General features: G+C 43.0%; 1 protein-coding gene across 5 annotated transcripts in view; it reads left to right on the forward strand.

Annotated features, from left to right (window-relative positions):
- TNS3 (tensin 3) overlaps nucleotides 1-17,680 on the forward strand; it is a 1,168,488-nt gene extending 1,150,808 nt beyond the window's left edge. For all 5 annotated transcript variants that reach the window (XM_069613336.1, XM_069613334.1, XM_069613335.1 and 2 more), the window contains 4 exons: nucleotides 5,635-5,803; nucleotides 6,856-6,924; nucleotides 13,524-13,550; nucleotides 14,020-17,680. In XM_069613336.1, coding sequence (XP_069469437.1) covers nucleotides 5,635-5,803; nucleotides 6,856-6,924; nucleotides 13,524-13,550; nucleotides 14,020-14,164 — 410 coding nt within the window. In that variant the 3' untranslated portion in view covers nucleotides 14,165-17,680. The remainder of the gene's footprint in view (nucleotides 1-5,634; nucleotides 5,804-6,855; nucleotides 6,925-13,523; nucleotides 13,551-14,019) is intronic.
- Nucleotides 17,681-21,440: the final 3,760 nt, after the last annotated feature.

Below are 21,440 nucleotides of genomic sequence, written 5' to 3' on the forward strand. Positions count from 1 at the left end.
GAGTGTAGGTTCCACAGAGGAAGAGTATACTAACAATACCAAGACGAAGAGGCACGGAGCGGTGCAGATGGCCCACCAGAACCACAGCAAGCTTTCTAGCTACATCCGAAGAAGTATGAAACAACCTGTCAATAAAAGGGAAGGACGACGACCAATTTTGTCAGATCCACCCTGGAGGAACTGGGGGATTCAAAGCCAGATGGAGCCGAGAAGCCAGGAGAACGGAGGCCAGGACGCTTACCGGCAGGCAGAAGTGTCCCTGAAAGGTTCGCCATGGACAGACCATTGAAGGAGGAGAAGCAACGTGCAACTAGCCGATCGAGAAGCTGGTACGTGCAGTCATCTGGAGATGTGCAGCCCGCGAACAGGGGAACGCTGCAGAGCCACCACACCCCCTGGAGAAGCTGAGAGAAGCCCAAACGGGAAAGCGGAAAAGCCCACAAATGACTGGAGGATGCCAGTAAGCACCCCATAGAGCCCTGGGTGGCCAGGACGGTTGGTGGGGCCCCCAAAGGGTATAAGATTAAAGAAAGACGGGTCTGGGACCCGCAACCCACAACAAGCAGCCTCCTGAGCCATCTTCCTCATGACGGTACCGGGCAGGGTAGTGAACCAGGTCTCTCTAAGCAGAAAGAGAAAGAAACCTCCCCTAAGAGTACTATCACGATGCATCTAATTTACAGACCCCCGGGGCCACCTGGCTCATTTGAGGAAGATATCACCTTACTAGTAGCCGAAAGTTCCAAACCTTCAGCACAAATGATTATACTGGGAGACTTCAATCTTGGGTTTAATGACCCTCTCGACACCCCAGCCATTGCCCTGGCCACGGTATTAGAGGAGCATGGCCTCCTACAACTTTGCTCTAAACCCACCCACTCGAAGGGCAGAATCCTTGACTGGTTAACAGCCCTTAATTGCAACATCACCCTGAAGGATCCCGTACAGCTCATCTGGACGGAGCACTACTTCCTCCCACTCAACATGAATATCGGCAACCTAGTGCATAAAAGGTCTGTTATTGCACCGGCCTGCCCAACTAGGAAAAAGAGCAACATCACAGCGGAAGCCTTAATACCCCTGGTGACCCCTATTCTGAACGCTCTACCAGCTACAACTGACTTAAACCTGCTGGTCAACGCTTATAATGATTCCATGGCTAAAGCTATCGACATCATTGCCCCACTAAAAATGCGCAAAGGGAAACCAAAAGCGCACCTGAATACGTGGTACACCTCGGAGCTCAAACTTCTCAGACAACAAAAAAGTAAACTTGAATCACTACGGAAATCAGTGCCTTCAGTAGACAACAGAACTAATCTCACCAATATCTCCACCCTCTACAAAAATGAGATTACACGCGCTAAGAAAGAATCTCTTAATACCAGGATCTCTCAGGCAGGCTCTAGCACAAAAGAGCTCTTTAACATCCTAAAGGAATTAGAAAACCCCATTCATCCCGCAGATACATGCACAAAGGATAAACCATGGTGCAAAGGGATCCAGAATGCCCTTGCTAACAAAATTTCAGGGCTCCAAACTAAAACTGAAAACAAACGACGACAACTCACTCATGGTCCTACCTCCAGATCCACCCTTCCTTCACCCACCGCCACTAGCTCAGGCTTCACTTTCAAAAAGGTAACCATACCTAAAGTACAAAAAATTATAGCATTATTGAAACCCTCGAACTGCAAGGGGGACAGTTGTCCCACACAGATCATAAAAGATGCAGCCAGGGATCTTTCCCCCTTCATTACCAAATTAACAAACCTGTCATTCTCCAATAACACGGTCCCAAGTAATCTGAAACAATCTTGGGTCCTACCACTGTTAAAAAAACAAACTCTCGACCCAGATATACCCACGAATTATAGACCCATTACCACTGTCCGATTCTTACTAAAAACCCTTGACAGAGTGGCCCATTTACAAATTCAGGATTACCTTGAGACAAACCAATTACTAGGAACTTGCCAATCTGGCTTTCGTCCTCAACATGGGACGGAAACGGCCCTTGTTGATCTCAAGAGCCAGATAGACGAACTCAAAGATAAAGGTAGGGCTGCCATCCTCCTTCTCCTTGACCTCTCCGCTGCCTTTGGCCTGGTTGACCACAAAATCTTGTGCAACCACTTGTCTTCGACAGCACACGTCTCCCACTCTGCGGTCACATGGATCCAATCCTTCCTTGACAACAGGACCATGCGGGTCTTCTCACCCCTAGCAGCGGCTGACCCTATTCGCATTACTTGCGGTGTCCCACAAGGATCTTGTCTCACCCACTTTGTATAATATATTTACAAAGCCCCTATTCGACAAGCTGGACCATCTGGGTGTCACCCACACTAACTACGCAGATGACACCCAGATACTCCTCACTTTATCCGGCAATTACAACTCGGACGCCAACCGGATCAATGAAGTCTTCTCCATCATTCAGGCATGGATGGCCACACATGGCCTCTGCCTGAATGATGACAAGACCGAACTGCTCCTTGTCGGCTCACCTAACACCATCCGGAATCTCAGCCCTAGTTACACCAGCTTTACCATTGACGGTAACACCATTCCCATCACTAAGAGTGTAAAAACTCTTGGTTTCTATCTAGACACGAATACCAACCTCGCCAAACAAATTAATATGACCGCCTCAGCCACTGCTTACAGTGGTAAACTAATTAGCGCCTGCAGACCCTTGATCTCCCCCAACAACTGCCTCACTTTAGCCAGAGCACTCATACAATCCAAACTGGATTACTGTACCAGCCTTTTTGTAGGTGCCAACAAAATGGTAATGAATAAATTGCAAGTTCTACAAAACAATGCACTCCGTGCCGTCCTCAATATTCCTAGAAGAGAACATATCTCGGCTACAAGAATTTCATGCAAATGGCTCTCCATCCAACAAAAAAAGACCTAAAAACCATCTGCGTCACTTACAAAGCTCTCAACCACCTAGCCCCACCCTATTTAACCAATAAATTCACCTTAAGACAGAATACTAGAACCACCTGATCCTCCAATACACTACAACTGACAGTGACCAAATATTCCCTTAAAAGAGCCAGTGGATCCAGCTTCCCAGTTCTAGCCTCACAACTGTGGAACACTATTCCACTGGATATCAAATCCACCCCCACCTTCCAACCTTTCAGATCTAAGGTCATCACTTGGTTACTCAATAAATAACCAACTATGTATGTATGCCTAATGTATGAATGTATCCTTTACTATGTCTGCTTGTTACTATCTCTGCACTAACTGCTTTCTTGTAACTATACATATGCTGCACAAATGTACAAATGTTCCTCACCTTTGCCTGTAACTTGATGTTTAAGCGCCCATATACCCCTGGGTCAGGAGCGCTATACAAAATAAACAAACAAATACCGATCTGCCACCAGCACCCATGAAATTGAGAAAACCAGTGGGAGTCTGCAAGCCAAAGAGTGAGAAAGGCCAAGCGAAGGGAGACATTACCCCTGGTTTGTTAAACTGCCAAACAAAGGCTAGGGCAAAGTAGACATTTCCCATGGTTGTTGAACTGTCAAACGCCTGAGAACGGCCATGGGGAAGGTAGGCATTCCCCCTACTACTGTGAAACTTATGACCCAAAAAAGCTCAGGGGAAGGAGACCATACCACCTCCCCCCCCCCCTAGTGTTGTGTACAGTGAATCAAAGCCGGGGAAGGGAGTCATTCCCCTGGCACGGTGAACGTCTTGAGAGTAAAAATACCTGGAGATGGGAGGCCTTCTCCAGGAACCCAATAGTGCAGAAAACTATGAGCAGTAAGTAATGTTTGAGTTGGAACCTTTGAGCCTGAACTTAGCTCTTTAAAGCACCTCAAGCTGGAACTTTGTGTTGCATCCTGGAAAGGAACTGAACCCTTGGGAAGGGAGTCATTCTGTTACGCACAGTTTCCACCTGCCAGTTGGAACTATAATCCAGTGTCCAGAAGAAGGAGCCATTCCTCTGGACCAAGAAGTCCCAGTATCTCTTTACTTCCTCGGGTAATTCCCCAGGGTTCATAGTTACAGGTCTGAGGGAAGCCTGTTGGGCCAGGCTACTAAAAGCAACTTTTCATTTTGCAAGACGCTCTGCCGTTTCACAACTGAAAAAAGAAAATAATTGGCCATCAAGGAAGGGAAAACAAAGTATGTTCTCCCTTTCGATGGCAGCCATTAAAACTAGTTAAAAAAAAAAAAAAAGTAAACGAAATGGCTGCCATGGAAAGGGAGAAGGGACTACGTGAAGTCCCTTCTCACTTTCCATGGCGGCCATTAAAAAAATTGAAAAAAGTAAACAAGAAAATAGCAGATCGGGAGCGGACACGCTAGCGACAGAAGTGTTTCCAGCATGTCTTCTCCCAAAAAGAATTTTAAAAACTCAGGTAATTGTAGGGCGATCTGTGGAGGTGCAGAGGGAGGGTGGGAGAGGAGCACTTAACTCATTCCCTGGCAGGGGAAGATGGCGGCCTCTGGCTCTTAGAAGGTTCAGAGTGGTGGGATTATCATGTGGTAATGCCCAGAGCCATCTTATTGGCTGAGAGGCTGCCCCTTACCGCCACTACGGCGGTACTAATGGGTACTAAATTCCATTTGTCATGGTTTGAGCTGGAGTGGTCAGGCCAGTGGAATGAGATGAATCCTCTGGTGAGGAATGTAAAGTTATGCTTTCCTTAGCTGGAGAATACAATCAATTCTTGCATCCTGTTTGTGATCAAATGGGAAAGTGTTGGGGAGTTTTTTTCTAAAGTCCACTTTTTAGGCCTTTATAATATTCTCTGCTTGGCAATAAAGAGCTCCAACTTCTACTATCGCCTGTACCACTCAAGTTAAGTTTAGCAACGGAAGAGCAGCCAGGCTTATTTTAGGAGCGAGAGAGGGCTGGAGGAAGGTACAAAGAACTTGTAGCATACATATGGTCCAAAGAACACTTTCGACAGGCCTGCGTGTCTTGGAACCAGATGAAGTGCTGTTGTATTCACACTTGATCTTGTGTTCTCCCAGAACAGACTATCCTAGTTTTACTGAGAACGTTGTCCTTGTTTCGCCTACTAATTTCCTGACCTGTCTGTCCAGGCATGCATATGGAATCTATCATAATCCGGATGCTTCCGAGCTTAATTCTGAAAGGTTGTTTGTAATACAGCAGCTACGCCAACCTTTTTTTCGGTTCAGTGAAGTTATGACTAAAATAGTAAAACGTACTTCAAATCAAAGTCCTTTATAGAATTGCTTTCAGTTCAGCTCAAGCCCTCCGCACATTATGGTCCCTGCCCTTAAGCATGGAAAATAGTACATTCGCTTTGGATGCCAAGACTCTTCAATACTCGACAATAAACTTTACGTTCGGAAAAAGGAACCCGCTGTCCTGATCTGTTCCTCACGACTCATAATGAGGCTTTGTTTTACACCTTTCATACTGTGAACCATTGGCCGCATAGGTGCTTCTCACACATTAGTAAATATAATTCTAGGACTAAAATCTGACGCTGTTTGACCGATTGCTGATTTCCTTTTATGTTGGTTTTTCGTCCTGTAATCTTACTGTTATTAGCGTGTAGTGGATGCAAAAATGTGTAATTTATGAAGCCTTTACATTTCCTCCCTCTCTGCTTTTCCCCACAGCGTGCAATGTCTGGTATTTGAACTCTGTAGAGATGGAGTCTCTCACAGGCTATCAAGCAGTGCAGAAGGCACTGAGCATTACACAGATCCAGGAGCCGCCGCCCATCTCCACTGTGGTTCACTTCAAGGTGTCTGCCCAGGGGATCACGCTGACCGACAATCAGAGGAAGTAAGTCGGGCAGGTCCTGCCACAGAGGCAGAGCATCTGTAGCATATGATTGTGCCTTTTGACTCCTAGGTGGTAAAGATAGGTGGCCGGCCATCTTACCATGGCATTCTCTTAGTGTGGAACTTAGCACAACTTGCAAAAAAGAAGCAAGAGGAACTGGGGTTCCACCTGTGAATAGAAAAACATAAGTAATAAGAACATTGTGTATGCAGGAAGAAGACGGCGGAGCAAGCACACGTGTAGCCCATCCCCAGCTTTTCATGGTCATTGGCAAGTGTTTAAGCGAGCCCTGAATGTGGTACTCGACCCTGCTGGTGAATATGGGGATGTTTTAAACATGTGTTTTATGTTTACTGCAATAAATGGCAAATCAAAGTTTAATTGTGTGTGAATGGCCTCTTAGTGGAAGCATTGTGCCAAATATGAAGTGTGCTTATGGTGCGAGGCACCATTTTGCAAAAAGGAAACTTCTCTTCAGCATGGGGCCAGTGCATTTCTCCCAGGTCAAGGCTGTGAACTAAGGAGCACACGATGGAGGTCTAGTCTGATATTTAAGAATTGCCAAGTCCTGCCTGTCACTTATATCATTTGCCTATACTTCCCTCGTCCAGCATTCCTCCTCCCCCATACCCCCAGCAGAACCGATCCCTGCATAGAAATTAACAACCCAAGAGGCTGCAAGGAGTACATAAAACATCTGAAATGTTGTAATTCGCACTTCCATTTGCCATAACCGCTTGTACCCGCCTCTAAGCAGCCTTCCATAATTGACGGGGCATTTTAAGGAGGCTGTTCAGCTTTCCCCCTGGCTTCACATAATGCATCACATGCAGTCATTTAAGGAATGTTTTCGTTCTTAGTATTGTTTTTAGAGAAATCTTTGTCGACTGAACAGTCTCTTTGAGACAAAGAACACCCTGCAATTTTACCAGACCGCTTTCATATTCCTGTTTCCCTTGGATGCGTATTTCTATATTCTGTGGCATGCCATCTCCAAGCAATGCATATAAACTCTCATTGACCCCAGTTTTATGTTCTCTTCTCCCCTCCAGGCTCTTTTTCCGACGGCATTACCCTGTCAACACCGTCATTTTCTGTGCGCTGGATCCGCATGACCGGAAGTAAGGAGAACAGAAATGAGTTATTGTTTCTCTTGATGAATTTGATTAAACTATTTTGATGCCATTAACTGATGCCGGGGGAACCAAAGACACTGGGCACTATCGCATGTCAATCAAAATAGTTTATCTTCCAGCCTTTGCTTTTCTGCTGCAGGGTCACTTAATACTTCAGTAGCCATTTGCAAATGCACACTACTTGGTCAGTCAGAGCATTGTGCTGTGGCCCGAGAGATATCTTCAACACCTAAACCAATAGCACCCAAAACAATTTTAATTTTTTTATTTTTTGTATTGTGCATTTGGTAAATAGTTCAAACCTTAAGCACATACAACTTTTTGTTGCAGTAACACTTTGACTCAAATTTTGTATTTTAGTGTAACAATAAATCGAGGGACGCTGGCACTGCACCCAGAGGTACACAACAGGGTCTTATATGGTGGTTTCCCTTTTCATGAGCTATCTTCCATGATTTCACCTTTTTTAAGTGCTGCACTCCAGTCTTAGGACCCAGAATGTTTTGGGAAAGGTACTCCCTGATCATTGATTACTCCACATGCATAGGGCTTTCAGGGGAGGAGGCCCGTGCTTTCCATGCTCTCCATGCTGATGGGTTGTATTGGACACAAAGATAACCACACAGGCTTGAGGCTCACTGTCCGTGATGGGCAGTAGAGAGGACAAGCTTGGGAGGTAGATGCCCAGTTAAATAGTGGAGTCTTTTGGACTGAGATATCCCTTCATCGGGAACCTCCGATGGTTCATTATGCTGCCTTTTACTGAGTTTCAGGGTGTGTTGCAATAGTGTTGGCGTACAAATCTGCGCTTTCTGCTTTTTTGTCTGCTTTATTTGGGTCATTGGGAGGCCGCACAAGTGAAATCTTTAAGGATGGCCCAGTTGAAGGAAGGGACCCAGTATGGCTAAATGGCATTTATGGTGTGTAGTATCAACTAAGGCAGTGTTGCCTGCTTTTCTGTTTTGTTCCTGCTGATAGTTTTTGTTGTGTTGTGTTTTTCGTCCTGTATGGTTTGTGTGGGGTATTTTGCCAATACTCCTGGATGTTCCCCAAATTATCTCACACATTTGTTGTGTATCACTACAAGGCCCCTGGGTTTATAGTTTAAAAAGTTACTTGCACTGAATGTATCATGCCGGTTATTCTCCACTAGAAATGTGTGCACGGCCTATGTCCATAGCACTTGGAATCCAAATCCCTCCTCTCTTCGTGACGACTTTTCAGTACATTTATCAAGCTGACCTTGTCTTTCCTTCTGGAACACCTATCCAGCACTCCTGTATCTTAGTTTAATTTCCAGTTGTGGTTGCAATGGAGTTGGATCCAGTCCATTGTGCAAGTTCCGAAAGATTAGACTCTTTAGCCTGCCCATGTCCACTTGAACGCCTGCTGTGTCATTTGCTGATGTTATCATCAGCCACCTCTGGTACCTCCTCTTCAGTGCTGTCCAGGAAGTGCATCAATGGCAAGCTCACAAGGGTGGACTATTCTCCCTGGCGTCTGCCTTTGCTTGTCTTTGGGAATGTAGTTCCAGTAAGAGTCATGTGTAAGACCTTTCTGTGCAGCAGCAATAACCTGCTGAGTACATCGCATTGGAACAATTAACAAAAACCATTGTAAATGCACAGGTGTGAATGTGCTGAGCACGAAGATGCAAGAGCATCAATGACGAGACACGTCACTGGATTTGCCATTCTATATCTTTCACAGACTCATCTGTCACTGTTATGTTACAAAGTAGTTTTGCCACTCTTGTGCAGGCCACTTAGGCAAGAGGTCACACCAATGTGGAGGTGTATGAGAGACAATTTCAGGGGTTGTCATTCTGAAAGCATAATTCTTTCAGCTGTTGCTTTTTTGGCCTCTTTTTAACATTGGGTTGATTTCAGGCAATTCGAAGAGTGCTTGAACACGGACCTGCAGTGCTTGAACCTGCTTAACATCCTTAATAAGTTATGACGTAGGTTGTGGAGAAGAAGTCCACTTGCCTTTTATGGACCTGAGTCTGCCTTTGATTTTGATGCTTCTGATCTCTGTGATCAATCATGATCAAATAGAGTCCTACATCACTTCACCTCCTACTGATGGAGTTACATACTGACTCTTGCACATCTCTGAGGTAAGGCGTCACAAGTGTATATTCTGACCCCTTCTGTGCTGAAGAAAGGCAGAGGTGCATCTTGTCTCCTTTCCTTTTTAATCTGTTTGAATGGCCTAACGGAAACTGGTCCGAATTTTAGCCTGTGTGGTCTACACATTGGCACGAGGTATAATCCCTCGCATGTTTGTATGCAGACCATGCCATATGGATGGTTGGTACGTCACTGGGGGTGCATTGCTATACCTCATTTATGAATAGACTGGGCCTAAGAGTAGATGCATTGAAATCGAACATCGTTCACTTAGGCCCCAGACTAGGAGTGATTGTGTTTGTACCCAGAGGTACACCCCGAACAAAAAATGTAGTGTATGATTATTCATGGGTGAGTTTCAGTGCTGGCCCATCATTGAAAAACTAGGCTTAGGATGCAGCAGGTTCTGGCAAGTATTACCCAATTTGCTACAACACTGAAATCACTTCCCCGATGGCCTTCATTTTATATATCGCCAGCATATGGTTATTTATGTGGCGAATTATGGTGCAGGCATGAAAGGAGGATTAACCCCTTCACATGGTCTGCAATACGCAGAGAAGGACTTTTTCAAGTAAATACTGGGTGTACGCCCAATTCATCCTCGCCATACAAAATTCATATTGAACTGAATGGGCTATTTTTGGAAGATATTTTTGCAATCAAACCACTAGGACTGTGTATATAGATTTGGTCTGCTGAACAAACAGTACTCACTAGATCACTCTTGAATGATCTAAGGGAATTGGCTAGCAGTGGAAAAATACATTGTCTTAATTATATCCCCCAGCGATTGACAAAGATAGGACTGTGGCTATGGTATAGAGCTCTGAGGAACATCCAGAATAATGCTACATGTTCTGTCTGGTTATGGAGGATGACACTAGGGACTGTAGAGCCGCAAACGAGGAAAGTAAGGATACTGTAAAATCATACTGTCCCCCGTTATACACAGCCACCTATCCCCATATTGCTTTGAGCGATTTGAGCATTTATAAAGATAGGGTAGTGTTCACTAGATTGCAACTACCATCAAAGGTGCTGACAAGTAAATGAATGCAAGAATGTTGTCTTGATGGATTTTGCCTCCATGATCTGGGTGTTGAGCAATCGCCCTCTCTGTAGTTCAGTGAGGTAACATAAAAGTATCCCAATACTAAATGCTAGAGGTTTTTGGCATTGTAGACCAGCACTTAATTTCCTAATAATGTTTCCGGACGTTAGCATTTGCTTTGCAATGGTGAACTTTTTAAAGTGTAAATAATTTATATTTAGTAATGTATTGAATTGTAATTTTCTTACTGTACTTTTATGGAAGAAATGTAATTTCCAAAATAAAGGATTTGAGTGGATTCCAAGAGACCAGTGGAAAGAGTTGTGATATCGGAGCATGCAGCCACCAGCAATAGTCTAGGGAGGCATCCTTTTTCGAGACTTGAGGGTAAACTTTCGGTTTGGAAGTTTTAAAAACACCTCCAATTTTGATGTTCTAAAGAGATGACCATTCTGCTACCACTCCCGTTGTGAGGCTACCATTTGAGCCCAATCTTGAGGCTTGACCGTAGCTGCAGGCGGTTATTACTCCAGTAGGTTGAATACAACTTCTAGAGTCACAAGGAATCCACAAAATGTATAAAGATCCTTTTATTTAGGAAAGGATCCCTCTATAGCCAACACTTTTGAGTCTTCAGGCCTCAGTTTACACCCAGTTTACAATCTGGTTCATAGCACCCTTAAACGTTCTGCCCATGTGAAAGCTTTTCAAGAGCATAGTTTGAAGACCACCAAACCGCTCGGTATTAGCCTTATTCATTCTTTATTGAAGTGCAACTTAATTGATGGCCTGCAAACTAAGGCCTCATAATGTAGAGATGTCCCAGGTTTTTCCCAGGTAGCGCGCTCAGAACATTGCAGTCCTACCTGAACAAATGCTAGTTATTTAAGGAACATCTGAGTCTCCATCATGAATGCTTGACATGTGCCTCTCTATTTTTAAATGGATAGCCTCCATAGCATGACTGACTTCACCAGCCCTAGAGGCTTTTCAGAGGCATAGGTCTGTTATGAATTCCCTACATTGTAATATAAATCTCAATAAGACAGTGTGGCAACCTCTGAATAATTAAAAGCAGACCCAGGCATGACTCATATGTGACTGACACTGCTGGTCTGACATGCAGTCTTTATTAATCACTTTAACTTTACTAATATGATCATCTTCAGAAGGATAGGCAGAGTATTTTCTTTAAAATTCAGATTCAAACCTGGGACCTGCAGGTTATACACATCTCTGCAGAAGGTGCATTCATCTACTGAGATATACTACTGCAAAGTTTAATGTGCTGTCCTACTTTGATAACATTCACATATGCACAGGACTCCTTTTCCTCTTGCTAACCCCCCTCCACCGCTCGCCTGATCTCTCCCCTCCCTTTCTCCTATTAAGTTATTGTGTCTCTTGTTTTCTCCCCACAAATCGGCCCAAACGTTTCCCAAACACCATTGAAAATGTTCGAGCTGGAAGAAAAATCTGCTGGAACCCATGAAAGTACCCGGAACTCAATAGGACATTTTGTTTCGCCTGCAGATAACTTTTAAGAAAGTTCGTGCAAGCTTCTTTGGAAAAAGATGGCATCAAGTATAGACCAGTTCTTGACCCACCTATTGAATGATTCTACTTTACAGTTGTGACCATAGATGGCAAATCTTCTGCCTTCGTTTAACATTTGCTTAGCACCCAAACACTACATATCCATTCATACAGTGGGCAAGATGTTCTACCACTCTGGTCATGTAGGTTTGCTATATACTAGCCTTGCATCCTACTTGGCTCATAACAGGAATGGATTCACCCCTGAAACAAATGTTAATGCAGAATGAGCGTCTAGATTGAAAGCCTTTAGCTGAACTTAAACAAAGCCAATGTCTTACCAGGGGCATGGGGAAAGAGCGCTATATAAATAACCAATACAATACAATACTGGAGCTCGTCAAAGGACATGTGTCCCATGTATCAGAAGTAGTCTTCACTAAATGGATAAAACTTTTGAAGATGCACATGTATTTAATTCCATGCTAACCTATTTGAAAACTGGTAACCAGGCGCTACACATAGGGAAAAAGGAAAAGCCAACAGATGGGGTGGTTGAGATTTGTTTCAGTGTCAAATGGTGAAAGACCTCCTCAACCTCAAATCCCTTAATTCTTTGATGGTTGAGTTCAGTGCTTACAACTATTTCACTTGAAGGCTATACCAGTACTCTTAAAGCATGTCCTTCTTGCTCCTGCGATTATGTCTCCTTGAGCAATAATGTATAGATGGCATCAATCCTCTCAATATTGTATTTCTAACTTTTGCCAAATGACAATCTGCCATTTTGTTTTTTTCAATTTTCTTTCTATATGTGGTTTGTTTGGGTACGGTATATAAATGTGTAGAGGGTTTGGGGGTGCAAGATAGTGCTGCGGGGGGTCTCTTCCCACTTTTTTCAGTAATAAAAAGGTGGAAAAATCAGCAAAAACTAAATTTGCCAAAGTTACACTGGCCAAATTGGATCTCCCTTTCCTTATTCCTATGTCTATAAATTGGCCACCGTGTATGTGATTAAGGATGTGTTCCGTTTTTAATTCCTCTTGGGAGATTCACATGCCCTGTATCTTTGTAGCATTGACTCTAGTGATGGCATATAACATTGGGATAAAAAGAAACTAGACTGCCATTGATGTTATGTGGAAAACATCTGCATCTATTGTACGTTGCAATGGATGGATATTTTTAATATATCAAATGATGTATCGGTGGGGTAGCAAGTGTTGTTGTCTCCCTTAAATAGTTAGCACAGTGCATGTGGCACAGTTGTAGTACCTCATCTATTTGATATGGAATCTGGGTGCAGTCATTGCTGTGCGTTGTTCTGCAAGTGTAAGTCGTCAATGTGGCATGTTTGGTCTACATTGAACATCAGAGGTTTGCCTTATGAAGTCTTCTCGACAACATAATAGCCTTACCATGCCTGCCACCTCTGAGGGTGATGGCTACCGGTAATTTATGAAGTCTCCTTCTGGGTACAATGTTTTACTCTGAGTTGAATTAAGATTGCCTCACGTGGCGAATCTGCACACTTTTTGGGGGGATCGTTTTATATCCAACAATAAGTCCAAATGTTACGTTTGGCATGTATTTGAATGGCGCCCCCTATGTGTATCATTGTTCATAGCAGCTTGTTTGGCGTGTTACTCGTTTAATTATTAAGAGCCAAGTATCATTTATGCACCCTCAGGCCAGATTCTGAGATGGAACACATCCTGCAAATGTTGTTGCCTTTATGGTCTGAGCCGTCAGTTAGCCAACACGGTTTTTAATCTGCAAACGTGACTTCTTTTTTTGTGTACTGTTTTGAAGACATACTGTTAACTTTGTTTTGTATCTTTTCCTTCTTGTTGTGAAACCAGGTGGACGAAAGATGGTCTGTCAGCAAAGTAAGTATTCCGCAGTTTGAAAATGGCACCTGGGTAAGGGAGTGGTGTACACTCTGCAGTGGGGGGAAAGGAATTTGCAGATTCTTTTAGTGTAAAATGATAACGATGTACTCGTTTATGGCTTTGGGTCCCCTGGATGGCTTGCAAAATCCTTATGTTAATTCTAGAGTTATTTGGCGTCTCTTTTGAATTGGTTTTATAAGGTGATTAGTGTCTATGTGATTGGCCGAAGAAGTCAATCAACTAATTGCCCACGGCTTTCATTTCTAACCCCAGTTGTAGTTATGTATTGGACAGTACAGCCAGGTTGTTTTACACCTTAATTCAAGACTGCATGGTGTGATGTTCACTAATGCGCAAAAGCTTAGATGTTTTAACCAGAGCCCCTCAGTAATTGTAGAAGAGCAAGTGAATTGCCTCGATCATCTTCATTTGTTGTGATCTCATTGTTCTGTTTCTTTTGTTGTAGAGTTTTTGGTTTTGTTGCAAGGAAGCAAGGTAGTGCCAACGACAACATATGCCACCTTTTCGCCGAGCATGATCCGGAGCAACCTGCCAGTGCCATTGTGAACTTTGTATCAAAGGTCATGATTGGCTCCCAAAAGAAAAACTGAAATTGGCCTAAATGACCAACACAGACTCAATCCCGAGCACTTCATTGCCTTTCCCACCTGGATCATAGCGTGTCAGACTGCGAACCGTGGTGATTTTCTCTAATGTACAAAGATGAAGACAGTGACTGAAACACAGGACCATGAAAACTGTGTACTCCCCGCCCCCCACAAGACTCGTTCCAATGTTGTAGATCATTTTGTGAAACTTGTGAAAAGGACAAATATTGTATCCCAGGGTTTGCAGCAAAGACTTGGTTGCTTTACGTCGGAACTAAACTCAAGGGAGCAGTCCCCAAATGGATTGGCTCTTTTCAAGTGGTGAGACATATACACACCTATCTTGTATAAAGACAGCAAAAGAAAAAAAAAACACAGGCATATCGTTCACAAAGGCCAGTGTCAACACCCACAGTTTGAGAACAAGAGGAGCCCTAGCACAGAAACACGTCTCCACTGTCAGGTCTGTGATTACAACATGATTGAGCCCAAGGCAATATCTTCAGAATGGCACAAGAATAGTTATCAAGTGGACGCTGTGTCCCAGGAGGAGACTATTATGATGTAGCCCGAAGATGCGCCATGAATATTTTGTGAATCACCAGCTTTATTTGTTCTGATTTGTGTGCTCTTCCTCTCTCCTTTAAAGTGGCATAGACTGGAGAGAAGTTGGAACTTTTCCGAAAGAAACAGTATGTCTGATGTAGGGGGTATGTGCAGGTTGACTTCTCCCGAGAGGTGCAGAGACAATGAATTTGAAGGATTGCTAGAACGTGCATAAACTAACAATGCGCCCCATTCCTCTGGGTGCGATGTACTCGTTCATGTGTTCTGAGCATGCAAGCAATGGGCCACAGTGAATGGATGGCCTTGTGGGTAACAACAACAATCCTCCATTTTGCTCACTCATGATTACAAGGTGTGTGTGTTCAGATTGCTCTTATCCCATTCCATGCAATGATTGATGGCCTAAGAGGAACTTGTATTGGGCTGTATCACCACATTGGGTGCCGTGTGCATGCTGAAGCGCCATGACAATCATCTTAACACAACCGAGCTGTATGGAGGTATGCGGGTGTGGGGGTGTCCCTTCCATTGAGACTTGGTTAGCTGAGCAAGGCTGCGAGTGTTGAAAAGTAAGTTGAGTAGTGGGCTTAGAGACGTTGAAGGATGAAAAGATGGTTTCATACATTGTGTAAAGCTGCTGGATTAATGCTTTCTTCCATTTCTGTATGTAGAGAAGCTATATTTATACTGGATAGAGAGGGAGTGCACATAAAATGAACAAAAAAGAAACATGACTTTATCATGTATTCCTGCCAATGCCAGGCGAGGGGGTCAATTGTGCCATATTTTTGGTACTCAGTTAAACTACGACAGTGACAAGTGTCACCTTTCAGTGTGAAAGAAAACCGTGTGTGTGCCTTGCATAGATCTGTTCTAACTGCGGGGGGTTGATATTTGCCTCTATTTTTGTATTATTTGGTGTCATTATTTGTTGCTTCTTAGTGAAGTTGTCAAAGTGAACATAAAGAATACCCCCCCCCTTCCTAAAAATCCTCCTCGTGGATCGTATAGGACCGGTCCGCAAGAGGAGTTTTTTGATAGGTTGTTTTGTTTGTTGTTTGTGCTGCTTTTTGAGATTCATGTTTTGTTTGTAACAGAGTAAAACACATGCATATGTAAACTTTCCCGCTTCCTTACAGCTTACACTAACTATTTTAAAAAAACAAACTATGGGATCTCTTTTCCCCATTACAAATGTGACCATAGTAAACCGGCAAACGTTATTCGCAGGTATTTGACCTTTATGATCTGTTCGCCCAAAAGAACTGCAGGCAAGCGTGTTGCATAGCAGCGCTGCAATGGATAGCTGCCGACCCCCAGAAAGTGCTCTGATTCGGGCGGGGCATTCCACCCAGCTTCCTGTGCAGACTTGCACAACTTCCTGTTATACTGAACAGATGACGTGGCAGTACTTCAATCTGACCACGTGGTGTTCCTGACGCAGCCGTAAGCGTGGAAGCACCACGCGTACCAGCACCAAGATTCGATCCTGTCACAACCTGGAAAGACTTGTGGAAGGTATTATGAGCCTCGCTTTTTACACTTGAATAAAAACTATGCAAAACACATACTTGCTGATGTATTGCCCCATCACGAGCTGGGTGTGGAAGAACGGATTGTTGCTGCACGTTTTTATCGGCATTTTCATTTCAGCCAGTTCATATTCTCTGGGCATATATTTTTGGTCGACCTTATACTGGGTTGTTTTTTGCTTTGCTGTAATCCTCCAATACTACGGAGTGCTGCACTAGGACCAACGCTCAAATGTTGCAAAGAATAATCTGTGAATTTGGCTTAAAATCCTCCACATTTTATTTCTTTCTCGTTTCTTTATCTTCTCTTTGTACTTACTACTCAATGTTCATGCCAGTTGTTTGTGCTGATCGGCCAGTGCAAAACGTCACTGCACAGTTTCTAAGTGGCCCAGCAATATTGTCCAGCGCCAAAGGAGTGCATTTAAAGTGTCCGATATTGGAAACTAGATCACACATCACTGAGCCACACACAATCTGAAAGTGCGGCTCGATAATCGTCAAAGCAAAGGGAGCACTATAAAACTATCGCGGCCAGTGTCTCACTTTTTAGGGAAACTTGCCAAATGCAACTATTTTTTGCCTCTTCATACCTTCATCATTTAAACTTCAAGCTTCAGCAGAAAACCTGTGCTGCATTGAACCCAAAGCCTATCACCAGATCATGCTTGCATTGTTTGCTTTCTAGTGGAGAGGATTGCTAATGCCACTGCAGATGGGTGAGGATTCACGAATCAGATGGCGCTTACCACTGCAGAACTGGGCATGCAACGTGTGTTCCTCTCCTTGCTAGACACAATCCTTCCAAACCTGAGACGATTCTGGCAGCCATAATACCACAAAAATAATAGTCGTTTTCTTGTCACTGAAGAACGCTACCATATAATACTGCTGACTAACAGTAGTCGCGACCCGATGGGTTTTATGCATAAGGTTTTAAACTGACTGTGGTTGGTTGGTGTGCGCTATCCACCCACTGTGCGTTTTCACGGACTCGTTTAATGGCAAATACAGAATGACTCGGCACTTTCTCACTTTTCCAAACATTTCTGTACATACATGCTTTGCAAAGGGACCCACCATCCATGTCTGTGAACACAAGGAGTTATGTGCCAGTTGTACTTAGCGAGAGAAATATAAGCCAGCTTTTATATCTAATGCTATATCCTACAGTGTTAATAATTATCAAACCGTGTTAAACACCACCTATTATGAAACTGTTGCCAGTGTATCTGTCATTATTATGACTTGTATTGTTCCTATACTCTTCATAATCTTTTATTGTTTTATGCCTTTTCTATAAACTGTAAAAATGTATTCAGTATGTAAATGTTCTATAAATTTCTTGTATAGTCATCTTCGCTTTCGAAATGCCACCTTGATTCAGATTATAATAAAATTATACATTTGAGAAGTCTCATTAAGTTTGTTACCTATCGGGTATGCTTTTCTCTATTTCTTTAATGTGCACATTACTTCACAAATGTTAGCACAACAAAAAAGTTGCATTATTACATAGAATGTCTCCACAACGGTACATTCTATGTAGAGTACAGGAGTACCATGACGCACAAGGCCACATACTGAGTGCTGCAGGATATTTTCATCGCGTGACATCTAACTTTGGATGGGGGAGGGGGATATTTTCTCCGCCCCCAAACCAGGCATCCACAATTATTGAATGGAAGTTCTTTTTATGAAACTGAGACCCCCAATTTAAACATATTTATTCCTTACATCCTCACTCCCTTTTCTGGACAATAAACATGCACAGTTGCACTGAAGATCTATTTATTCATAAAATATAAGTCATTAAATTCACTTAAGTTATGCATCCATGAAATTCCAATGACCGTGGTGGCTATGAGGATGCATGATCCACACACTGGTCACTTAAATGGTCAAAACAGCATGAACTTGAAAAGGAACTTTTTAAAGCACACAGATCACCCTCCATGTGTAGATTTGATATATCCTAAGCACACCACCACCATATGTTGAACAGTAGGAAGGTTTGGTATAAAATTACAATTTTATTGGAAACCAAATTAAATTGGGATATCCCTGCCCATCTATGCCCCTCTACTTCTTACTCATTGAAAACAAAACGTCCCCTCAATGAACATGGCAGACTTTCAAACGGTGTTCTAGCAAACTCAATTGAAAGACAAGTTACCTAACATTCCTGCTTGTAAATCACTTGCAAAAATAAAATGTGTTTGTTAGGTTCCCTTCAGTGGTGTTTCAATTGCATAACCATGAAAAAGTGTATATTTGTTTTCAATGGGCAGCTTAAAGGCAGAAAATGGATAGTAGCAAATAGCCCGTTGTCTTGAATGGTTCAGTTCTGTGGGATGTCTCAACCCACTCATCCAAGCCCTGCAACATCACTAGGCATTGCTGGCAGCAGAAACATCAGAATGGCCACTGGAAAGCATGCTGCTTGCCAGAAATCACCCGAAAATGCGCAGTGAAAACCTGAAAAATAGGCTGCCATCCACTTTTGCCTATCTCAGTGAGCACCAGAGACCACTGCCAAAACCCATCCTTTGGCTGCTCATAGAGCAACATCTCTGCCAAGGAATACAGAGCTGTCTCAAAAATCCGTTTTTATTTGGTGTCAAATTTGCTAAAATCCTGGCTCACAAACCACCTAAAAAGATCCAACCTCCTTGTTGGGTGTTCCACATCATTATACTGCAACAATCCACCTAAATCCAATGTCAGAAAGAATCATGTGTTATTAGACCTAAATCCACTTTTAAATGTATTTGATGGAAAAGAAAGCTGTCAAAAATGGGTGTAGTACTGTTACTCGCCTCTGTCAGGTGCTGGCGATTTATAATTCTGACAGGAGAGCTGTGTTTCAGAAGTTAAATATGCCAAAGAAGAGAATTCCATCAAAATGCCATATAGAGTGCCACACAGTGATTTCATTGTTGAAAAAGACTTGATTTAAAGATATGTTGCTTATTGTGAGTTTATAAATGTATTTTCTTTACAAGGAACTATGCTGAAATTGACTAGAAGGTAATCTGATTTAGTTAAAACTTCAAGAGGCCTTCTGTTCATGGGAACCCTTCACACCTTATCCCTAGACAAAGAAGCTTCCTTCTGCCCTTGGCCAAGAGATTGACAGACTGGTGTGAACAGGAACGAGCCAAGGCACCCTGGCATGTTGCTCTCAGTCAAGACAATGGGGGCTTTGGGATGAATAGAATATGTTGATTTGGGTGTGACTGGTCAACAACTGCTCTGGGAGAGACGGGACATGTCACCTCTGAGGCAGCCAGATCTAGGAGCGGGGACAAACCCTTGTGGATTCAGGTAGCCCAGCAAATATATGTTGTATAAAATTGCGTATAACAAATTTTATCAAGCTGACAAAAATATGAAACTTTGGGATTCGTGAAATGAAAAATTCACCCACAATTTAAGACTAAGCTGGACGCCGTGTGATGTTCTGAGACCAAACCCCGGAATTATTAATATTGCAGCTGCAGTGTTTTTGCTATCAACATAAGAATTTATAGGAATGTGCCCAGAGAGGATATGTCTGTTTGTATAAAATTTGGTGCAGAACTTATATTGGGAAACTCACCAAAAGCACAAATAAGTTGTCATTTCAGAACTAAAGCTCAGGAAGATCAGAGTTGGACAAGAATGTACCTTAAGTAATTTGTGATGTGTATATGTATTATGAACAACTTGTGTATCTGGGAAATATGTTTTTTTGGGTAAAATTGATTTTCTCTGTAAAAGCAAAGGGGAGGGATTTTAGTTAAGCCATAAACATGACACCGGGTGACACGCTGATCCTTTCTCCAGTCAGGGGACAGAGAAGCCTCTAACCTATCAAATCCTTAGGGGGTTGGGCATAGAGAATCGGCCTACCCACCCACTTTGGAAACACATAAAAAGAGACTGTTTAGGACAGATAAGGCACACTCTTTTTTCCACTACTCACTGATTCCTGCGAAGCACTCTGCCAGACCAGATCCAGACAATATCCTGACAGAAACTCCAGATCTAGATCCAGAGACCAGAACTCTAGAACCCAAACTCTAGAAATATGAAGCAGAGAGGCCTAATTCACAAGCTGAACCCTTCTCAGCAGGCCTTCAGAATCTTTTGCAACCTGATTCTAACTCCTAAACTTCCATGGGGCCTAACCAAACCATTCAAGAGCTGGGCCGTGCTGTCTGCTTCTAGCCAAGAACCCTGTGCTAGAACCAAGGTCCAGACCCAGAAAGCAGTGCTGTAATCCAAGACCCGTCAGATCCAGTTCAAGAGGCCGCAGACTGCAGTGCTGAACGAAGAACCCAGAGGGCCTGAGACCGTCCGCTGGCGAGAGTGAAGCCAAACCCCTTGACCAAATCTTTGACGAGGCCCATTCCATTCCAAAGCCAGGAGTGAGTATCTAGTCTAGAACTGTCCATAACAAATCTCTTAGTTTAAAGTAATCCTATTCCAACCATTTTAACCTGTCCAGAACTACATTATAGAATCTTGTGTCCATCCTGTTGATTTCAAATCTGTAAAGCGCATCTGTCATTTCTGAAATCTTAATTATATTTCTGCAAAATCTACCTTCACAAAAACATCCGTAACTATTGAACCGCAGGTCCTAGAAGTGAAATGTAACCGTCATTTTAAAGCTATGATCCTAAGCTTTCCAACAAACCCAAACGACATTCCATAATAGGTTTTCCGTAATCGCGATTTACACACGCGGAAAAATTGGTGCCAATTGCAATTTGACTCAATTTCATTAATAGCTGCTTCTTGCTATCCACTGCTGAATTTTGTTTTCCATCTGATAATCATTCATGAATCATTGCTAGTGTTGACCTGTACCAATCCAAAGTAATTCGCACTAGTGCTGAATCTCCTTTAGTGAATTAAAATCAGTTTAGTAGATTTTCCCATCCATTGCAATCACATTCCAAAGCGTTTTGACCTGTGTTTTAAAATCATACCTGTTTTCTCTAAGCTTGCAGGGGGGAACTGGAATTGAACTGCATTCTTGATTGTATTCCTGAAACTTGTGTGCCCTCATTTCCATTTCTTCATATTGCATAGGGGGGGAGTGAGTAGTCACAGGGGAAAAAGTGACCCTATTATCTTTTGATTGAAATCATATCAAGGTTTATTTCTGTGTTGCATTCTTTCCCATTATT

The sequence above is a fragment of the Ambystoma mexicanum genome, chromosome 5p (genome assembly GCF_040938575.1).
Source record: "Ambystoma mexicanum isolate Mex_15411 chromosome 5p, UKY_AmexF1_1, whole genome shotgun sequence".
Taxonomy (NCBI): Eukaryota; Metazoa; Chordata; class Amphibia; order Caudata; family Ambystomatidae; genus Ambystoma; species Ambystoma mexicanum.